The sequence below is a fragment of the Gekko japonicus genome, unplaced genomic scaffold (assembly GCF_001447785.1).
Source record: "Gekko japonicus isolate JY-2015 unplaced genomic scaffold, Gekko_japonicus_V1.1 scaffold360, whole genome shotgun sequence".
NCBI lineage: Eukaryota > Metazoa > Chordata > Lepidosauria > Squamata > Gekkonidae > Gekko > Gekko japonicus.
In genome coordinates, this window is record NW_015172015.1 from 940,109 (window position 1) to 962,800 (window position 22,692).

Consider the following 22,692-nt stretch of genomic DNA (forward strand, 5'->3'; position numbering starts at 1 on the left):
GAAGGTGAGTTGGGTGGCTGCCCAGCTGGGTCCTTACCCTGAGGCCCAGTAGTTCCATTGGACCTCTGCCCTGGCTTTGAGCCAGAGTTGGAGGAAGGTGGGAGGGGCAGAGGCAGGTAATGCGGAGAGTTTATGAAGGTGAGGGGGTTGCCTATGCCAGGAATTGCCCAAAGTCCCAGCAAGGCCGGGACCTAGCCTGGGATTGGGCGACAGCCAGAGAGGGGTGGAGATGACAGGCTTAAAAGGAAGGCTCCTGATGATTGCTAGGAAGGAGAAGTGGGCTCAGCTTGTTTTTTGTCATCTTCTGGTGTGGAACAGCGGTCACTGCAGGTGTGGAGGGGGAGGTATTTGTGAACTTCCTGCGTTGTGCAGGGGATTGGACTAGATGACCCTGGAGGTCCCTTCCAACTCTATGATTCTGTGAATGTGAGCTGCTGCCTGGAGAAGAGATGAATGTGAAGCAACTGCCTCTATTTCCCAATCTGAGGCCTAGGGGAGGCACTTGTGGCTTTCAACAAGATGGCCGAGATATGGCTGGCTGGGACTGGACAAGGGGAGAGCCACACATGGTGAAAGTGGGGGTTTGAACCTGAATGTCCCAGCCTGTAGTCTGACACTCTAACCCAGGAGTGTCAAACATACAGCCTGGGGCCTGGAACTGACCCATCCAGGGCACTTATCTGGCCTGTGAGCAACTGTTGCGAGGGAGGGAAGATATGAGGCTGCTGGGGGGGAGCAGGAGCACCCGGTGAGGTGTGTGTTAGGAAATTAAGCTGTTAAGAAATAGGGGGCAGGACTGAGAAACTGAGGTAAAATAGTGCGGAGAAAGAGGAGGTGTGGTGTTTTCACCCTCCCGCCTCCTCCAACTGCAGCTCAGCAAGGATTGACAAAGCCACTATGTGGAGCGGTGGAGCTGAGCAGCCAACGCTGCCAACGCTGCTCCAAATGGTGACTGTGAGGGGTCAGCAAGAGCAGGCACACAGAGTGGTGATTTGCCAATGAAAGGACACGGACAGAAGGGGAGAGAGGAGGAGGAGGGCTGTCATGTGGATTGGGAAGCAACTGGGCTGTCTTGTGTGTGCCGCTCTGAGGGGAAAGATGTCCTAGACTCCGAAGCGAGTGGAAGAATGTAGGGGGAAAGGGGCACCACTGTCGCTGCTACATGTCTGAACAGGGAGGCAGAATGAGTATTGGGGAGAGGGTGGTGGTGACCTCCATTCTTCCCCAGACCTATTCTCAGCACATGAAAGAAAAGGGGTCATGGCAGGACAAATATACCCCTTGGAGGTTTTGGAAACAGCCTGTCCATCATGGCTTTCCCTCAGCCCCTCTGCTTCTGTGGGATATGCAGGAAGGATGAGAAATGGCAGTGGGGGGATCTGGGAGAGCCAGGTTGAGACCCCCCCCCCCGATCCAGGAATCTGTTGTCTGGGTCACTCGGGGCCAGTTGCTCAATCTGGACTATCTCATGGGGTTGGTGGTGAGGATGGGGCTGTGGAGGAGGAAGTCTGGTGTGCCTCCTTGAGATCCTCAGAGGTAGGACAGGGAAGAGAGGAAACTAAGAGTGAGAGACAGATCGTAGCCATGTGCAGCTGCTGAGGTTGGGGTTATGGGGGGGTACTGCAAAACTGCCTTATTTACTTGCAAGGAAGATGACTTCTCTCCTAAAAGTGCTGTTTATACAAAAAGTAACTAATTTGTATGGAAATGTAAGATACCTAGTTGGAAAAAACCTAGTCTTGCATATGATTAAATATATTTATTGGGGGGTTTGTGGATTCCCCAGTAAATCAATTGCTTTCCTTCCTATGAATTGATTGCTTTTGTTTGTATTTTGAGTAAAAATTAATATTGTTAATTGGGTTTGCCTGTGTCCTTCATAAAGTTTATATCTTCGGAATCTGGCATTACATTTTATGACACATATGGCCCGGCCTGGAATAGTGACATTTATGTCAGGTCTGGTTCTCATAATAAATGAGTTCGACACCTCTGCAAAACCATTACAACACACTAGCTCACTGGTATATCAATCACTTAATCAGACATCTCATATAAAATTAAAAAAGGAAGAAGACCAAGAAAGGAGTGCATCTAGAACATACCAAGTTCTGTTATGAATGCTTGATCTGGTTCTCAGAGGGTGTGTGTGTACAATAACACACATGGTCTTGAGAAAGTTAAATGGGACTGCCTTCTGTGTGAACTCTGTAGGAAAATCCTAACTACAGTAGCTACTTGACAATAAATGTAGCATCTTTATATGTGATTTTAGCATATTGGTTCTCTTTCCCATTAGCTACCTGTGAGATGTGCGGGATGGTTGGTGTCAGAGATGCCTTTTATTCTAAAACCAAGCGTTTTTGCAGTGTTTCCTGCTCAAGAAGTTACTCTTCGAACTCTAAGAAGGCCAGCATTCTGGCCAGACTTCAGGTAACGGTACAGTCACAATTTTATTCTCTTTATTACATAGATAAGACATTTGTGCAAGAGTAATGCATGTTTTTTTAAAAGAAAGCTATTTTTAAATGAAATGTAATAGTATTCCAAGAACATAAGAATAATTAGATTGGACCAAAGGGTCATTCAGTCCAGCATTTGGTTTCTGGCAATGGCCTGCTGTGTGCTTCTGAGAAAGCAGTGAATTAAGCTAAAAATCCTCAGAACTTTAACTTTTCTTCATAAGGAAATTTCTTCAATCCCCTGATGATTTTGGTTACCCTTTTATGTAAACTTCTATTATTTTTCTTCAACTCCTCTATATGCTGAGTTAATCTTTTTTCAGTGTTCTATCTACCATGAATCCCAAGATCTCTCTTGTAGATAGTCATGGCTAGCTCAGACTCCCATTTCCTCTGTACCATCTGAGAATATAGCTATGTTATCGCTCAGAAAATTTAAGCTTCTATAATTTAGCTTCTATTTTTACTTCTATAAATGTGAGTACCAAATATGACAATAAAAATTGCTGTGTGGCCCAATCCTGTGCATATTTACTCAGAAACAAAATCTGTTAAATTCAGTGGAGCTCACTTCCAAATTAGTTGTATTTTTACTTTACAATGTCATTTGCAAAATAGCCAGATAAAACAGATTTGAGTAAAATAAATACCCACAAATACATAGTAAGGTTAGTTTCAAATGAGGAACAAAGTAGAGTAATCTTTACCTATTTCCAGAATGCTATGAGAGAGGCAGTCAAACAGTTTGTGGGACATAGTTCCAGAGCATCAAGGCAGAAGCCTGTGCTGCTTGTACAGACCAATGTGGCTTTAGTCTAAGGTGGAACTTGAAGCTGGGCTTCATCAATAGATCTTAAATTCTTGATACATTCATTCAAAGGGAGGAGTGGGCTAGATCCCAGGATGCACAGGGCTTTATAGTTCAAAACTAGCATCTTTAAATGGGCTTGTAAATATGCAGGTAGCCAATGTAATTGTTTCACTATGGGTGTTGCATAAATGTGCAAACATATCCATTACAATTTAGCTATGTATGAAGCAAGATGGGGGTGAATTACCCTCAAGTTATGAACTGGACTTTTATGGAGAGTGCAAGTCTGTTTAGAAAAACTTCATTTGGATTGAGTTTAAATTTTTTTTACCCTTGTCCAGAACATTACTGAACTCAAGCAACACGTTCTGAAATATCATCACCTATCCTGGACTGAATGAGAAGGAGACACAGACAGATGTCATTTGCATATTTTAAATACTGCATTCCATGACTCTGGGTGACTTCTCCTAGTAGTTTTATATGCACAAAATTGATTCCCTAGGCACAACGCAGGGAAGAATTGTAGTTTCCCAGCAACATTTAATGGAAGTTTCTTTCCAGGAGGAAATAGTACCAGTGCCTTTTATTCCCACTGTGATATACAATCCAGAAAAATTCCATGGTTGGTGTATTGAAAGCCGCTGAGAGCTTCAGGAGAATCAAAAGGGTTATATACCCCTGTCTTTCTCTGGGTTGAGGTCATCCATCAAAGCAGTTTCTATCCTGAATCCCAGTCCAAAACCAGTTTGAAATGGATCTGGATAATTGGCTTCATTTAAGAGCATTTGGAATTATTCAGCAGCTGCTTTGACGAGAACCTTGCCTAACATTGTAAGTTAGTGCAGACTTAAAATTAACTATCTTGTTGTTGTTGCAACTTATTACTGCTTGATGTCACCAGCCACCTAGGACAAATGGTGGCCTGAATGTCTCCAAGTTACCTCTCCTGTGTCTTTTGGTGAAGCAACTGCAGCTGACTTTGAGTGTAGAACTAACAGTCAGTGTCTGAGTTGAAGCAGAACTGAGCACATTTTTCTTAGTCTGCAAAATGTTTTGCAAACTGGTGACAGCAAGCTACTTTTAGTTTCTTGGACTTCTGTTAGCAGAAAAGTAAAAGTTCTTTGCTGCCAGATCCACCATGTAACAGGCCTTCAAATGGGTTGTAAACTGTATGCTAGAGTGAAAGTGGCAGAAAACTCTGGAGAAGGCTAATCATCTCAGCAGCTTCATCTTCAGCAAGGTTTCAGAAAATCAAGGAGCAGTCTCATATCTACATCATGAGAATAGACATCTCGAACAACTGTTTCAGTGGGGATACACCCAGTTCTAGAATTCTCACAGGGCCTTAACAGGACATCCTTCCAGATGGGGAGTTGCTAGCCAAAGAACAGTCTGGAAGTTCATAAGCATCAGTAAGTTTTGGGGATAGACCATTTTTAATTAGTCTCCCTCCACTTGCAAAAGTTAATAAGCCCCATGACTCCAAGTAATTATTTGTTCATCATGAGGGAAGCAAAATCTACCCATCCAAAGATGAGCACCCTCGTGTTCAGAACAAATACCAATTTGAAAGATTTCCTGGTAGAGCATGGGAGGCTGAAAGCACATTGGAACAGCCCCATGACTATCATAGCAGCCATGAAGTCCTGAGCCACTCCAGATGAAAGGTATCAGTATAGGTATTGTAATCCAGAACTAGCAGCCAGGAGGTTGACAAAACCAGGGTTGAGATGCTCCTTAAACTCAGAGAGTCTATTAAATGTGTGGTAGGCAGTATATTTATAGAACTAGGAGTAAGGCCTGTTGTGGGAAGAAATACAACGAGCTCTAGAAAGTGGCTTCAGGTGAGTGTCCTGGCTATGGTCTTTCAGCATTTAGCATCAGTGTGTTTGCTTGGTGCGAGTGGTCTTTTTTTGTCCTGGGAAGTGCTAGGGATATTAAACCATTGAGGCTGTATCTTGAGGTTGCATGTGTATGTAGGGCAAGTGATATTGGTTGGCAGCTGGATGCAATGGTTCCCTAGAGACTTCCAGGGCCCACTGGGAGGTTGGGAACCCCAGTGAGCCTTGTTTGGAAATGCACAGAGGTGGAAACCACTGATCTGAACTTGTCACTGTTCGCTGATGCAGGTTTGAAATTGCAAGCATAAGGTACGCTAATAAGTATTTATTGCCATCCAACTGAGGAAGAAAGCAATTAAACAGGGTTGAAATATATAAAGTAAATAATATAACTGACACTTCTCTAATTGTGTGGACAGATGGTTTGGCCATGCCAATTGATTTTACGAATGATTACACTTTACATTTTCATTCAGGATTGGGGATTTTTTTGAAAAACTGTTTGGGTTAGCTGCCATTCATCCCTACATGGAAACGCTGGGCCCTGTTGCCTCACTAAATGTTAGAAAACCTTGCAAATCCAGGCTCACATTCAGAATGCTTCTTTCCCTTCTGCTTAGCTATAAGGCAGGCCATCTAATTTTGCTGCCCCAAGTGGGTAGTATGGGGGGAGAGTCACATGGTAACAGGTATGCTTACCTCCACCCCTGACTTACGTTGATTTGGGGCTATGTAGTGGCAGCTGAGGTAGAAAAGCACCTCCCTCTATGCCATGTTTTCTGGGTTCTAAGAGTCTGGTGGTGGTGGGTCTGGAAAGCAGTTCCTTAGCCAGTTAGAGGGTTGGGAAATACCTGTTTTGAGGGGTAGAGCCTGGGGAGGGCAGGGTTTGGGGTGGGAAGGACCTCAGCAGGGTATAATACCATAGAGTCCACTGCCCAAAGCAGCCCTTTTCTCCAGATCTTTGTCATATGGAGATCAGTTGTAATAGCTGGAGATCTCCAGGTGCAGCCTGGAGGTTGGCAATACTAAGGGGAGGGCCAGGTTTGCTGAAGGACTTCAGTGAGGTATAATGCCATAGAGCTCATTCTCCAAAGCAACCATTTTCACCATGGGGACTGATCTCTGTAGTTTGGAGATCAGTTGTAATTCAGAGAGATGTCCAGGCCTTCCCTTTCCCCCCCAACCCCTTTCAATTCCAAAGCTGCTTCCAATTTAACACTTAACGGATTAATGCCCCATGGCCTCTTGGGACTCCAACTTGGGAGTTGTAGTTCTAATTCCCTTTGCTATGGTTGCAGTAAGGCCACTGAGAACTGCAAGTCCCAAAGTGCAACATGTCAAAAGTGGGGGTGTAAGAATGGAGGAGCTGGTGGGACAGGCCAATAGGACACCAAGGCAGCTTCCCCAGTGGCCAATGGGAGAGTAGGCGAGTTGTCGCCAGCACGGCTTACCATTTATATATATATTTAGGATTCCCAGTCTCTAGTACCAAATACAACATACGTACACTTAGCAAAGATAGTTTGTTGGCTTATGATTCCCAGTGAACAAGATGGTATGTTTCATGGCAATCCACTTTCCCACTCAGTTTCTTCATGCTGAAACTGCATCAAGTAATCAGCCAGAGAACATTGTGTTTGATCTTGTCAGGACACAGTGATACATGCTTGGTTGATATTTTCATTGAAAATAAAGTACTAGATTACAGTTGTTTAAGGACCAGCCTGACGATAAACTACTGGGAGTCCAGTAACGTAACTTGAGTCCCAGGGTCAAGAGAAGGACCAGAGGAGAAGATGTGTACCATTTGTTTCATCTGTCTTTCTCTCTATTGGCCCATCCAAGCTTCAGCAACACATTTCCCCCTCTTGCAAATAATGCCTCTAATCCATTTTGTGTGATCTGTCTGGCACTCTGCCCAAAACGTGTAAGACCACTAGAAACAAACAGAAGGAGGAATCGAGTGAATGGAGTCAAATGAGAGGAACAATCTCATCTAATTTAATGGTGTTCTTCCACTCTGTGAGGGAGAGGCATGTAAACCTTCATTTCTGACCACATTCTCTGAAGAATGACAAGTCAAACTCTTACTGATCGTTCCTCATGATAAAGGGAGAGGAACATTTTCATCCAACTTTTTCCTTGTCAAGCTTCCAGGTCCTGGCACTTGTTCCACTTGTAGTGTCTGCCCAGAGTTCATCTCCATTTGATGTCCAGTGGTGCCACTGTTGGCTTCTATAGGCTACCAGAAATGCTCCTTCATAGCAGGCTAGAATGGTTAGGAAGGAGCTCCTGGACTGGGGGTGGAAGAGATGGAACCAGAAGCACAGAACACACATAGCACGTTCTAAGTTGCCTCACCTATTGGTGGTCATTTTCTCTCTGATCTGGGATAAACCCTCACCAGAAGTTCCATTACTCCATAGTGCAGGTATGCATAGGAGCATAGGATTGCATCTGTAGCAGCTTGATTTGCTGAAGAGTTAAAACTAATCAATTTCATTTAAAAATATTAAATGTCTCCATGAAACATGGCACAGGATATAGGAGTGAGATCAGAATGTATGAGACCAGTTGCTACAACCACCATTTTCAGTCCTCTATCGAGTTTCTGTGAAGGTTGCTTTACAGCTCGGTAAACAAATATGATAGTGCTCTTGAGCAATAGCAAAAGGAGGCAATGGGGATGTTCATACTAAATTTTCCTATGGGTCGTGTTTGTCCTATTTATGATTATGTACAAGGAATCAAGTAGTGTGTATGTGTACGTTACGCTACCCTTGGAGCAATGAATGTACAATTAAATTGGCTGCTGTGGGCCAGTTGCACCTGCAGTGTTAAGTGTCCCTCTGTAACAGCAGAATACTAATGCAGTTTCATCTGAGAGTATTTGTTAGTTTAAAAGATCATGATGACTAATTCTGCTGGTCTCTCTTGAATCCTAATTCAGAGTGTGAATAATCAGGATTGGGTATTAAAGATTTTCTAACACACTGGATAATTCCCAAACAAAAATAAAACAATTTTTATATTTTGACTTAAAACAGTATTCCTCAGATAGTTTTCTGTACCTGATACTTTAAAGAAAACCCTACACTGTGACATGATGGCTTTGATTTTAATCATTCCATTCCTTTTCAGATACATATTATTGGCACATTGCTTCTTGTGATAGAATTTCACAGATTATTATAGAGAAATCATTGTATACTTCCCCCCCCCATGTGGTGTTCCCATTAACTGTTTTGTGATTGTAATAGATTTGAGTGCATTCTCTGAAAGCTGCTGGCTAGATATTTTATGAATGTTCTGACAGAGCCAAATAGATTTTATCCATAAATTTAGGACACCACTTTTCTCAGCCTGTCTGCTTTTAAAATATTTTTGTAAGAGTTCGTTTGCACTTGGAGTTTGCCTGTTTAAAACAGGTGTTTTTCTTCCTGAGAAATTTTGTTATAAAGTGTTTTGAGCAGAATGACATTGTGTTTGCGAAAAGGACCTTATTTAGCTCTTGTTGTTTTAGGGAAAACCTCCAACTAAGAAGGCTAAAGTTCTACAGAAACAACCTTTAGTTGCTAAATTAGCTGCATATGCTCAATACCAAGCAACGGTACAGAATCAGTCAAAGACTAAAACAGGTAACATGGGCATTAAGAATCTGAGGAACCATAACGATAGTAACATCTGTAACTGAGTGGAATCAGTTTCAAAAGAGTTGTAAGATCTTTTAAAATATATAATCTGCAGATACTTGGGCTAAGCAAGGGTGATTTCTCTAAATATTTTGAGGGTTGGGGGGGTGTCTTTGAAACAGTAGGACTAATTCCAGCTGTGTTGGACATTGGGATGATCCAGTGATAAAGGATGCTAAATAAAAAGGATGAGAAGCTTAGCTGATTGGTCCTTGCTTGCATCTTTTTAGTTATATTTGAATATTGGAAAGGTAACTTTATCATATCACATTGGTTTGTTTGTAGGGATGGTTTTTCCCATACTATAGTGTCTGTGACTGTATTTAATGATTTCCTAGGGGCTGTGATGACATCTGCACTGTGTGTACTGCTCTCTGCTCCTGGCCTCTAATAGTTAGCATTGGTGAAAATCTGTTTTATTTAGGTGGATTAGTTTTGAATGTGGTGGGTTATGCCTCTGAGCAGGCTACTTCCTAGATCCTTTGAAAGTTTCTTCTGATCCAGCTTTTCTGTGACCAACAGACTAGAAACCAATATTTGGAAATATTGTAAATATCAACTTACTTGTATACCTTGCTAAATAAAATAACTCTCATTCTAGCATCTGTTCCAGTGGAAGGTTTCAACTGGGGTAACTACATCAATAGCAATAGTCTCACAGCCGCTCCTGTTAACTGTTTTAAACACGTAAGTATGTTTTACTTTACTGAGAGTAGTATAAAAAAGTATATAAATATGAAATAAAGGTTCAGGAATTTCCAGCCTGAAGAAGCAAACTGCTTTTCATTTAAGGAAGGGGCTGTTACAGCTTTTGTTGCAAAAAACTTGGAAGCAGCCTTTGGTTATATCTCTTGTTTTCACCTACATGCATAAAGCTTCTTCCAGTTTCCATAAAGTTGCTATCTGAAGCAAGTATGCCTTGATACTTTTGTCATGTCAGTTTGTCATGTCAGGCTTGGGTGGAGAGTTCTTCTTAGTAAGTACCTTTCTTGCTTGTATTGTAAACTGCCCCAAGAACATCTTGTGTAACCAATGGAGTACTCCTCCCCAAAAGGTGGAGTTCAGCACAAGCATGTTTTTCAGGTTGATTTTGCAAGATGGAGCATGTTGCAATAAGCTACTTTGTCATTAATAAACGGCATTATGTATTAAGCTATATGATAAAGATTAAGTAGATTACTTAAAGATATAAGAATAAAATTGCTTCAGTAAAAAATCAGCTACTGTAGTTATGAGAAGAACTTGTGGTATTAATACAAGTGGTATTTCTACAATTCATTCTCTTCTACAGTTCCAGCCATAAGGCAGTTCAGGATTTCTTTTGTGATGCTATCAGAATGGGGAATGTCATTTTTGCTCAGTTTATTGTAGCAGCTTGTACAGTTTTTAATTGTACTCTACTGGATCTGGACATCTGTGTAGCAGTAGCAAACATGGTAACAGGGTGGTGGTGGGGAGCGTGAGTGGAATAAGAGGCAGAAGAACTAATCTGGTCACAGTTACCAGGACAGCATTACCAAGACAAGGCAAACACTCAATCTTTTAGCCTCTTATACTTAGTTGTTGCCACCTATTCACATTTTTCCCCTCTCCTCTTCATTTCACCTCTGTCCATTGTTACTGTGAGTTTAGGCATATTGAAAGAGAACAGACCACAGTCAGCAAGTAGGGCAGGTGTGGCTGCAGCAAAGGAGTGTGCTAACAGGCTCCCTGTAACTGGAGGGACCTGTGTAGTCACTTCAAAGCATACGTCAGACATAGGTTGCCTTCCTGACTGACTACCTTTTGTTTTCAGTGTTATATATGCCTCAGAGCTGAATCCATTTATAAGGAAACAGAACTAGACATGGCAGAAAGAAGTGCAGTAGATATGTATATCAGAGACACTTTCCCTGTATTTTTTATAGTAACAGAAGGCTTCCATTATTTTTTTCTGGTTCTGCTTAGTTTTAAATGTGACTTCTGGGTTCCCCCCCCTACTGAGGTGTGATACGCATGTCTAGCAATTTTTGACCCAGCTATACCTCTAAAATGTTTAGCTAATATAATGTATACATTATTTAAGCTTATTTGTATGGTTTTGGGAATCTTAAGTCAAGAATTTATGCCAGTTGATACAAGGCACAGAAAACCCCATTGAGACCTTGAATTTCAGGTGAGGGAGGATATTCCTTTTTGTTTTAAAATTGGGACATACAGTTAAAGGGTTTTTGGTTGAAGTTATTAGGGTGGGGCTGTCATTTGGTTTTGATGGATCATTGCAGGTATTAGTGTGTCGAGGGAGGTATTGTGGCTATACAGAATAAGACAGGCTGCTATTCAAAGAAGCAAGCACGTGCCAACCAAGCCTTGGATTCTAAGTGTCCTTTCTGCATGTGGTAGATGCCTCTGCGTACAGGAAAGGGGGAGGGCAATTTTCACTGACTCCCCCATGATAATTCTGGGATAATTCTGGTGACCCACAGGGACAACACTTTAAGGGGCACAAAAGGCTTCATCAGAAGGCAGAAGTCCCTGCTTATGCAGTGCAGCTTCACTCATGATGCATAGGATCCCAGCCCAAGTGTGCAACAGATTTTTTAAAAGTTTTTTTGTTTTCCTCTAGTTTCTATCCCAGCAGGATTCCCAAAGTGCTTTAAAGAAAATTTTGCAGGTTTAAAATCTGTTTTGGGAAGTATGATACGAACGTTATTGAAAGAGAAACTGATGTTGGTCAATGCTCTCCCTCTAAGGTGTGGAGTCTTGTGAGCAAAAATTCTACTTTGTGAGCTATTGGCATTAAAGTTGTGAGCAAGTGATCTGGCTACTGCATAAATTAGTTTGCTCTGGAGCCATCCTTCCTGAGTGAAGATAAAAATGTGTGAGCCGGAGGCTAAAAAACTGTAAGCTAGCTCACACTAACTCAGCTTAGAGGGAACAGTGAAGCTGGTGTGTCTGAACTCGGGCACCTTAATTTCTTTAAACAGCTGTTGTGCCAGACTCCCTCCAATATGTTAAGGTGGCAAGTTTTTGTAAAAATTAGGATTTCTGTATTGGCAGCGTGCATGTCTCTCATGGATCACTGCCTTGGCGTGGCGAGGGAGCTTGCGTGGTTCAGTGAGGCTGTGGGCTATGCCGTGGAGGGCCACCCAGGATGGACAGGCCACAGCGGAGAACTCAGACAAAACGTGATCCATTGGAGAAGGAAATGGCAACTCACTCCAGTTATTTTTGCCAACAAAACCCCATGGACAGTAACAAAAGGCTAAAAAAAATGATGCTGGAAGATGAGGTTGGAAGGTGTCCAATATGCTACTGGAGAAGAGCAGAGGGCAAGTACAAGTAACCCCAGAACGAATGAAGTGATTGGGCCAAAGCCAAAAGGATGCTCAGCTGTGGATGTGTCTGATGGTGAAAGGAAAGTCTGATGCTGCAAAGAACAATATTGCATAGCAACCTGGAATGTAAGATCTATGAATCCAGGTAAGTTGGATGTGGTCAGAAATGAGATGGCAAGACTGAGCATCGACATCTTGGGAATCAGTGAACTAAAGTGGACGGGAATGGACAAATTTAACTCTGAAGACCATTAGATCAACTAATGTGGCCAAGAATCCCATAGAAAAAATTGTGTTGCCTTTATAGTCAACAAGAGAGTGAGAAAGGCAGTAATGGGATACAATCTCAAAAACGACAGAATGATCTCGGTCTGAATCCAAGGGAAACTATTCAACATCACAGTAATCCAAGTCTATGCCCCAACCACTGACGCAGAGGCAGCTGAAGTGGACCAGTTCTATGAAGACCTACAACACCTCCTAGAACTAACACCAAAAAAAGATGTCCTTATCATAGGGGACTGGAATGCTAAAGTAGGAAGTCAAAAGGTAACCTGGAATAACTGACAAGTTTGGCCTTGGAGAACAAAATGAAGCCAGGCAAAGGCTAACAGAGTTTTGTCAAGAGAACACACTGGTTATAGCGAACACCGAAATCAGATTGACTGTAGACTTTTTTGAAACGTGGCAAGATTTTATTTTATACACAACTCAGAACAATACCCAAAGTATGTTTAAGCCCTTCCTCAGATTATGGGATAAAGTTAAATAAGCCTCTCTGTATACTTTAATCATATTGTAACTATACATTAATTATGCATGTATATAGGAAACGAAAAAAGAACAAAAATAATTCTTTCTCTTTATATTTATGCTGAATGTTGAGCTCTCTACCAATGCCTTAATTTGCTTGTTTTTCACTTTTTGTCTCCTTTTTTTGCTTTTTTTGTTGTTACGTATACACTGTAAGTTGTTTATATGGGGAGTGGCGTGTGTACTTGATGTTTATGTATTTTTATAATTAAATAAAAATTATTTTTAAAAAGTGTCACTTGCAGTCAAAGATGGAGAAGCTCTATACAATCAGTAAAAACAAGACCTGGAGCTGATTGTGGCTCAGATCATGAGCTACTCATTGCAAAATTCAGACTTAAACTGAAGAAAGTTGGGGAAACCACTAGGCCATTCAAGTTTGACCTAGATCACATCCCTTATGAATATACAGTGGAGGTGAAGAATAGGTTTAAGGGACTAGATTTGATAGAGTGCCTGAAGAACTATGGATGGAGATTTGTGACATTGTACAGGAGGCAGCAATCAGCACCATCCCAAAGACAAAGAAATGCAAGAAAGCAAAGTGGCTGTCTGACGAAGCTTTAGAATTAGCTGAGGAAAGAAGGAAAGCGAAAAGAAAAGGTGAAAAGAAAAGAGTTACCCAACTGAATGCAGATTTTCAGAGAACAGCAAGGAGAGAGGAGGAGGTCTTCCTGAATGAACAATGCAAAGTAATAGAGGAAAACAAAACAATGGGAAGGACTAGAGATCTCTTCAAGAAAACTGGAGAAATCAAGGGAACGTTCTGTACAAAGCTGGCCATTGTAAAGGACAAAAATGGTAGAGACCTAACAGAAGCAGAAGAGATTAGGAAGAGATGACAAGAATACACACAAGAAGGACCTCAATGACCTTGACAACCACGATGGTATGATCACTGACCTTGAGCCAGACATCCTGGAGTGCGAAGTTAAATGGGCCTTAGAAAGCATTACTAACTACAAAGCTAGCGGAGGTGATGGTATCCCAGCGGAACTATTCAGAGTCTTAAAAGATGATGCTGTTAAAGTGCACTCAATATGCCAGCAAATTTGGAAAATGCAACAGTGGCCACAGGATTGGAAAAGGTCAGTTTACATTCCAATCCCAAAGAAGGGCAATGCCAAGGAAGGTTCAAACTATTGCACAATTGCACTCATTTCACACACTAACAAGGTCATATTAAAGATTCTACAAGCTAGGCTACAGCAGTACACGGATAGAGAACTGTCAGAAGTACAAGCTGGGTTTTGAAGAAGTAGGGGAACTAGAGATCAAATTGCCAACATTCGCTGGATTATGGAGAAAGCAAGGGAGTACGAGGAAAACATCTACTTCTGCTTCATTGACTACGCTAAAGCCTTTGCTTGTGTGGATCACAACAAACTATGGCATGTCCTTAACAAGAGGGGAGTACCAGACCACCTCACATGTCTCTTGAGAAACCTGTATAAGGGTCAAGAAGCGACAGAACCGGATGTGGAACAACTGATTGGTTTAGAATAGGAAAAGAAGTGCAACAAGGTTGTATATTGTCACCCTGCTTATTTAATTTATATGTCGAGTATATCATGTGAAATGCCGGCCTGGATGAATCACAAACCGGAATTAAGATTGCTGGGGAAAACAACAACAACCTCAGATATGCAGACGATACCACTCTAATGGCAGAAAGTGAAGAGGACCGGAAGAACCTCTTGCTGAGGATGACAGATGAGAGCACAAAAAGTTGGCTTGAAGCTCAACATAAAAAAACTAAAAAACTAAGATCATGGCATCCAGCCCCATCACTCCTTGGATAATAGAAGGGGAAGTCATGGAAGCAGTGGCAGACTTCACGTTCCTGGGATCCAGGATCACTGCAGATGGTGAAATTAAAAGACACCTGCTCCTTGGGCAGAAAGCTATGACAAACCTAGACAGCATAATAAAAAGTTGAGACATCACCCTGCCAACAAAAGTCCGTATGGTCAAAGCAACAGTATTCTCAGTAGTAATGTATGGCTGCGAGAGGAAGGTCAAGCGTCGAATAATAGATGCTTTTGAATTATGGTGCTGGAGAAGACTCTTGAGAGTCCCTTGGACTGCAAGGAGATCAAATCAGTCAATCCTAAAATAAATCAGGAGGTGATCTGTTTAAAAGAGAGAGAGAGAGAGAGAAAGTCCTCCTTCACCAGACAGCATCTAGGCCTCACTTTGGTCTTCTAAGATCTTAGGCTGGGATCAGTGAAATTTCAGGCTTCATACTGAATCCAGATTAAAAAAAATTTGAGCATTCACAAATAATTTTTGTCTCTTGGATGTTCATTAGTTGCTCCTTACCCTAGGCAAATGGGTCAGTGACATTTGTAACTTCTCTTTCATTTTTTCGTTTTGTGTTGGATGCATTTGAGCAACCATTTATGAACATAAGCACACTGGGCTAGTCATAGAAACAGCAGTATTACATGAGAAGGGAGAAAACCATCTAGCATATCTAATTGTTAAACAAGTGGCAAAGTCTAAACTTAATGTTTTGAAGTAAAAGCCTGGTAAAGTTAGTGAACTGATATGACTTCCTGGAGTTCATTGGCTATTTCCATCTTGTTGCACGTCTGTAATACCATGGGCAAAACTGTTAAGACGTTCAGTAAATGAAGACTGACACACAGTCAGTGGAAAATATATAGGCAGAACTGAACCTTTGTACACCACATTTCTGATTTAAGTTTCATGTTTTAAATCTGCACTTGGTGGGTTAAATTTTGTTATGCATTTAGTTTTATGCCTAGGGTCATCTGAAGCAAGCCCTGCCCTCCTAAATGTTGAGAAGTTTATGTCATTAGCTGCTTATGCTCTATTTGATGTCAAGGAGGAAGATGCCTTCCATAGTATTTAACCTTTCCCCTCCTCTGTAACCTGTGCAATGAGTTTAGGGAATAGGGGATTGGCACTAGTCGGTAAGGAACGTGAGGTACATTAACATGCTTCCTGTAGGTAGAGTTTCAGATGTTGTTGTTGTTGCTTTAATACTGCTAATTCATACAAAAAATCATTTTGCTAAATAGAAGTTAAAAAGTCTTTCATGCCTAGCACTTTCCCCAGAAATAACTTCACTCTAAGACTGTGACTTCTGTTAAAAACAAAACCAGGTCCCATCAGTAGTCTTCTTAAAAGCGTTTCATCTCAAATATTTTGGCCCATTGTTTCTTTTCTCACAGAAGTGAAAGTTCTTTGGAAATTTACTCATTACACAGGCTTCCTTGATAAATATTTCAGAGAGTAGAATGTTGTATGGATATGTCATTATCTGCCAAATAGAAGATAGCCGCAGCAACAACTTACAGGCAGACTTGACTGTATGCACTAGAATGTTTACTAATAGGACAAGTGAACATGAAGGTTGATAGTGCTATTCTCTGAATCATACTATGCATCTGAAAAGAAAAGTAACATAATGCTTTTTTAATTAGGATTAATTGGAGTTTCACAAAATAATATGCAATGCTTTTCAAGGTTTCCAGAAATCTTTATCAGGCTAGATCTTTAAAAGAAAAGCAGTGGGGGAGATGTTCCAGGTCCTGATGTTAAGGCCTTTAGTCTGCATCTTATGCAGGATGTGTTAGGTTCCGTGAAGCTGGTTTCAAGTGACACCTAAGCCTTTCTCAGAAAAGATAGTAGTCTCTGAGAATTCAGATGTGCAGGTGTTTTGGTTCTGGAGAAACATCTCTTAAAAGAAATCTGACAATTGATTATCGTAACTATATTCATCAGGTGTTGCTACTCTAAACTTTTCATTTTCAGCTTATTTATAAATGGTATGTCATTAAGAGAGAGACTTGCCTTTGGCACTAGATGGCACTGAGTTTACCAGCATCATCTTACTGCCCTTAGTCCAAAGCGATGATGTAGATAGCTCTGCATGCACAGGAAGCTTTTCCTTATTTGATTCCAAGGAGTAGCTTCTGCTGTTCTTCAAAACAAGCAGCTCTTAAAATTTAAAAAGTAACTTATGTATGGCACCTTGGAGGTTAATGGGTTAGGTAGCAAGGTTGATCTTAGGAAAAGAAAAAGTTAAAAATGTGCTATAAGCAGGTATTCTGGATCATAGCTCCTGCACATGCAAAAGATAACCAAACCTTACCATAAGGGGCATCAGTTACACCTTGTTTGCCCTGTGAAACAAAACTATGCACAAGTTCTGTTCCTAGGGTACTCTGGAAACCCTAGAGCCTTCAAAAATTCTTCCAGTGCTTTTTAAAAGAAAATTATATACACACATACACACACACACACACACACACACACACACCAAGAGAGCCAGGACTACATACTTGCTGTCCTAGGCGGTAATTATAGGGTCAGCCTTTTTTGGGTTGGGAAACCTAAGTACTTAAAATTTGGACCTCACCCACCAAGACCTTCCTGATTGCAACTTACCTTGCAGGGAAGGCGACTGTCCCTCACAGATAATTCCTCCAGAGTGTGCGCTGGATCAAAGTGGTGGTGGCCAGGCAGACCTTCCTTTTATTGGGAAGGAGCCAGAATTGGATGTCTTCGGCGTGAGTCTGAAAGGTAAACTTGTTCTTATCTGTATGCTATGGTTCTGCTAGTTCATATATATTATGCCAATCCAGGACAGTTATCGATACAACTTATTTTTGGATTAGGATTGGCACTTACTTAGTGCTATTTTCCCTCCCCCATGTTTTGAGTAACACTGAGCAGGCTAAGTTGGGTGGTATGAAGGAAGATGGGCTATTATAGCCATAGACTGTCTGCTCTTCCAGGAATAAACATAGAGGCAAGAGAAGACAGTATATTGACTATACTCTTAAAGGTCACAAGAGCCTTATGGATTGGTGTAGGAGGAGCTAGCAGAACCACTATCTTCACAGAAAAGGACAAGTTTAAATTTCTGCTATACCCCTATACCAATCCACATCCATGAAATCTGTTGTATCACAAACTCTATCAGTTGAACAGGGGGGAAATGACAATTCATTAGTCTGTGAACTAGTTTAATGGGAGACAACCTCTGGTGGCCCTACCAAACCCACAAACATCCAGCTCCATACCTCTTTCAAAATAAAGTAAGGTGCATGGTGATACTGATCTGGGTCAGGTGTTTAGAAGGAACTGTATAGGCTTGACATAAACATTAGTATTTCAAATGCATGTAATGCTCTCAGTGAAAAATGTGGATCTAATCAAATAAAGATTACATTATAAACTAAGGTTATGATCTAAGGATTTGAAAAGCAGTAGTGTGTTACTAACTATATAGAAAAGTCTTGATTTTTAAGCTAAATATAAAAATATATTTTTATAAAAAGTGATCAGTCTTAAAGGTTTTTTCTTATTCTAGGTAAGTCAAGAGTTGTGCACCCTAGATAACTTGAGAGTATTGACTATGTGGAACTACAGGGAAGCCTGGATGCAAGAAACATTTTTGTCTGTTTAGTGAATACTTTCACTTTGAATAGGAGCCTTCCTCAACATAGGTTTGACATTAAAGCAATAAACCAGGAATATAGGAAGCATTCTTCTCAAAAGTGAATAACCTCCCCTTCTCCCACAAGGAATCACTGTACTGACAGAACAGTGTTTTATAACCTGTTCAATCCTCACAGGATGTGCAGTCTCCTTTCTTAGCCATATAGACAGATTGAGGATCATTGTAAACTGTAGTTTTCTGGACATATACACATGTAGAATGTAGGGATGTGTTAAGTTGGTGCATTTGGTCCCCTAAATAAGGAGCTTTTAGTGAGACACTTTTAATCTCCAGTACTGAGGCAGTAATACTGAGCTAGACTTGGCCATTCGAGCCTTTGCATAAGCCATGATGACTCTTTGGATAGTCCTTAATGTTAGGTCTTCTTTTAACAAACTTCTTGGCCACAGTCTAGCTGAAGTGAATTTTTACTAAATCCCATTGAAAGCAATTGGACAAATAAGTCATAGCTAGCTTTGTTAGCCACCTTTTGGATTTCATAAAACAGAAAGCCAAGGCACAAAGATTTTAGTAAAGCAAACCATCCAAACCAAATGCAGCCATTTAAAACTACAAACGTAAAACAAACTACAGCTTATAAAATCATGAACCAGCCAGAAAGAGTAAAAGTCATGAGCAAAAAAACTCCAGCAAGGGTAAAGAGTCTGTCAAAAGTTCTTCTAAAAAGCACTGCCTCTTCCTGGCACCTAAGTGCTAAGAGGAAACTTACCTCTTCTGGAGGAGAGGAGGAAGTTCCACAGTCTTGGTGTTACTGATGAGAAGGCTTTGTTTTTTATAGCCACTCACTGTGTTTCTGACAGCTGGGTCACACACATAAGAGGCTGATATAAAAGTAAGCATTCCTTCAAATTGTCCTGGACCCAGCACTTTCAACTTATCCTGGAAATAACAGTCAGCTAATGGAGAGATGACCTAAGATTGGCGTAATATGGTCCATGTGGTTAGGTTTTCTTTACTAGTTTGGCTGTCATGTTCTGAGCTGGTTGATACTTCTGGACACACAGTACATATTACAGTAGTTCAGTCTAATGAGAAGGCATGAATGACTTGTGGCTAGGTGGTGGGTGTCAAGAAAAAAGCATAGCTGCCAAACCAGCCTAAGTTGGTAAAATGAATTACTGTCTACTACCACCCCCTTCACATCCAGATCTAGTGATGAGTCAGCTGCTAGCCTGAATCTTGTTCCCTTTGTTTCAGTTGAGCTTAATCACAGTTCTGTTTAGGCAGGTTTGGGGCCATTGTGTTATTAAAACATTAGATCATTTTATTGTAATCTGGTTATCAGCAATTTATGCAGTTTCATCATTCTTATTTAGTATATGCACAATGAATCCTAATTTCCATTATACAGTAGGTGCCTGCTTGACTAACTAATATTCTCCCCCATCTTTCTGGTACCTTCACTGGGTAGTAAGGTGGCATCAAAACAATTCATTTATTGAACCCTCTGCTTCAAGATTAGCCACACCTAAATAATTTTTTTTCTTGCTGTAAGGTTAAGCTATCTGTTGCACATGATTAAAAGTTGCCTCTTTGCCTTGTTCTTAAGTAGTGAAGATCAGTTGTCCACCTTTGTGGCAGCCTTTAAATTTCTTCCTCAAACATATTTTCACACAACATTCTGCCTTCTTCAGCTTTCATATTTTATTTTGTTTAACTTAATTTTTTTAAATCTTCACACACTAATCCACTTAAGAAGATAGTAGGGGTGCTGTGTGGGTAGGGCGGGATATAAATCCCAAAATAAATAAATAAATAATACTCTGAATTGGCTCTGTATCTTTCCTGAGTATTTTCCACCCCATAACCTAGTGATCTTAAAAATTTCATCCCCTGGATTCTTCTGCAACTGTTTCCAGTCAGATACTGACCAAGGCCAGACTATACAAAGCCAGGATAGCTGTATAAAATATATATTTTAAAATGTCATCATTCACTTAATCTGTACAGTCTATTTGTCCTACATCTGTACAGTCTATTTGTCTTACAAGTGTGTGTTCTCTAATTAAAATATTAATATTTGGTAATTATTAGCCCAGCCTCTTAGTATGTCCAGATTTTAGATTATCAGTTGTCCACAGATACGATTTGTTTAATTATTTCCAAATTTGTATACCTAAGTAATGATAAATATTTAGCAGAAAAATTCACACAAAAAAAATCCTGTGAAAAATCTCTTAAGGTTTTAGATACACCTATTACAGTCCTGCCAACCTAGCAGTTCGAAAGCAAGAAATTGCAAGTAGATAAATAGGTACCACTTCAGTGGGAAGGAAACAGCGTTCCGTGCGCCTTGATGTTTAGTCATGCTGGCCACATGACCTTGGAAACGTCTTCGGACAGCGCTGGCTCTTCGGCTTTGAAACGGAGATGAGCACCGCAACCCTAGAGTCGGATTCGACTGGCTTTCGAGCAAGGGAACCTTTACCTTTACATTACAGTTGCATTCCTCTTAAAATACATATATTTTGCATGTAGCCAACAAGTTACTCCCAAATCAACCTCGCTTATTCATTTGGCAGTCTCTTCAAGCTTCTTAATAATAAGCTTTTAAATGTAGTTTCCTGAATATTCCTCATTTTGATGTTGAATTACCTTGAAGTATGACTTTCTGGGACGTGCACTTCTTAAGGCATTGTTTTTCTGTTATCTCAGTTGGAGATACTGTTCAGGAAATCCTCAAAGGCTTTTTTTGTCAGGCCTTTAGGACTGAAATTAATGCATTATGACTCTCAGACACTCTACTGATTTCCCATTGAATTATATACATCTTCCCAATGCTGTGGCAGTCATCATTGCGTTTAATCCCCTGTTTGCAATCTATAGAGTCCTTAATTCTAGGTCTGCCTTTTTTTCTTTTAAGATTACTGTGAACTAACTTCTCCCCTAAAGAATGGGAAGTGTTAATCAGTTCCCACACATTGGTTACTGTTAGTGAAGAAAAGGTATTCCAGCCATTCTGGTCAGACATTTTTTTCACATGTCTCCTTTAAGATGAGATGAAATCATAAACTAATAATGCAACAAGGACCTTAAACAAAATTCAAGGTTGAGACATGACATTAGTGATATGTGTACAGAGGGGGATTCAGTATAATGTGCTAAAGTAAACCAAGAATTACTAGTTGCAGAAGCAGTTCATTATATTATCTCCCCGATAAGAGCTGTCTCTCTATTGCAACCCTTCGCTATCTTAAAAACATGCTGTATTAATTTGTTTCTGGGGATATAATATATCCCAAATAAGTTGCTGTTATAAAATATATTTTATTTTAAAATTATTGTAGTTTAATATAAAGGAGAATTTAGTTTTTGTTGGAAAAACTCTTAGAGTCTTTAGTACTCTATTGTGTAAACAGTGACTCCTAACAGCAGTGTTGTTTGGGTTAAATTGAGACACACTGCTTCTATCCAAAATATTTACATAATATTCAAAATTTAGTACTTTACAGTTGCCGTGATTAAAATGAAAATCTAATGAAAGCATAAGTGAAGAAACTTAATGCAAGCAATGTTATAACTGTCAGTTACATTCAAGAAGTTATAGTTGTGTATGCTGAGACTTCACTTCTAAAAGATTTTCTTTCTCTCCTTGCCCTAGAATTTATATGATCTGATTAGTTGTAAAACCTTGCTTTAACAGTAGATAACAGCTTTCAAGGCAACCCAGAGGCTAGTTCAGTTATTAAGTGGCAGAGACCTTAACTGAGGCAATTTAGTTGACTGCTATAAAATTAACAGAGGTTTCAGATTACCCGTTCAGCTAGCTACGCAAGTAACCATCCACCCTCCTTTTTAATCTTCATGCTAGGGAAGGATTAACTGATACATCAAGAATATAAAGTTAAAATAAACTTGTAAGGTGGAACCAAAGTTCACCTTCTGGAGTATAATTAACCCCCAATGCACTTCTAGTGGAATGTTTCTGTATATAGAAAATGACGTATTACATTAACAAAGAGAATTCTACAATGTGTTTGGGGCCAGTGCTTTAATTTTCCTTTTCATTTCAGTAGAGGTCACTTATAGCCCAGTAGTATTCTGGTATTTTCCTTAATTTTATAAGAACAGGAGGGGTGGGATTGAAACAGTAGAGTATAATTTAACTGAGTATATAAAGTGGTACAGGATTACTGAAAAAAATATACATATTGAGTTCTATGCAAACCCATTGGTAGAAGAGGTTTAAAACTGTGCATGTATTTCTTGTACAAGTTTATCTATGCAAACTGAATGAAATGTGTAACTTGATAGTA

The 22,692-nt window shown here is 40.3% G+C and overlaps 1 protein-coding gene across 1 annotated transcript in view; it reads left to right on the plus strand.

Moving 5' to 3' along the window:
• Positions 1–22,692, plus strand: part of MBTD1 (mbt domain containing 1) — an 82,653-nt gene that overhangs the window by 11,427 nt on the left and 48,534 nt on the right. The window contains exons 3-5 of the mRNA XM_015420363.1: positions 2,300–2,433; positions 8,641–8,755; positions 9,411–9,496. Coding sequence (XP_015275849.1) covers positions 2,300–2,433; positions 8,641–8,755; positions 9,411–9,496 — 335 coding nt within the window. The remainder of the gene's footprint in view (positions 1–2,299; positions 2,434–8,640; positions 8,756–9,410; positions 9,497–22,692) is intronic.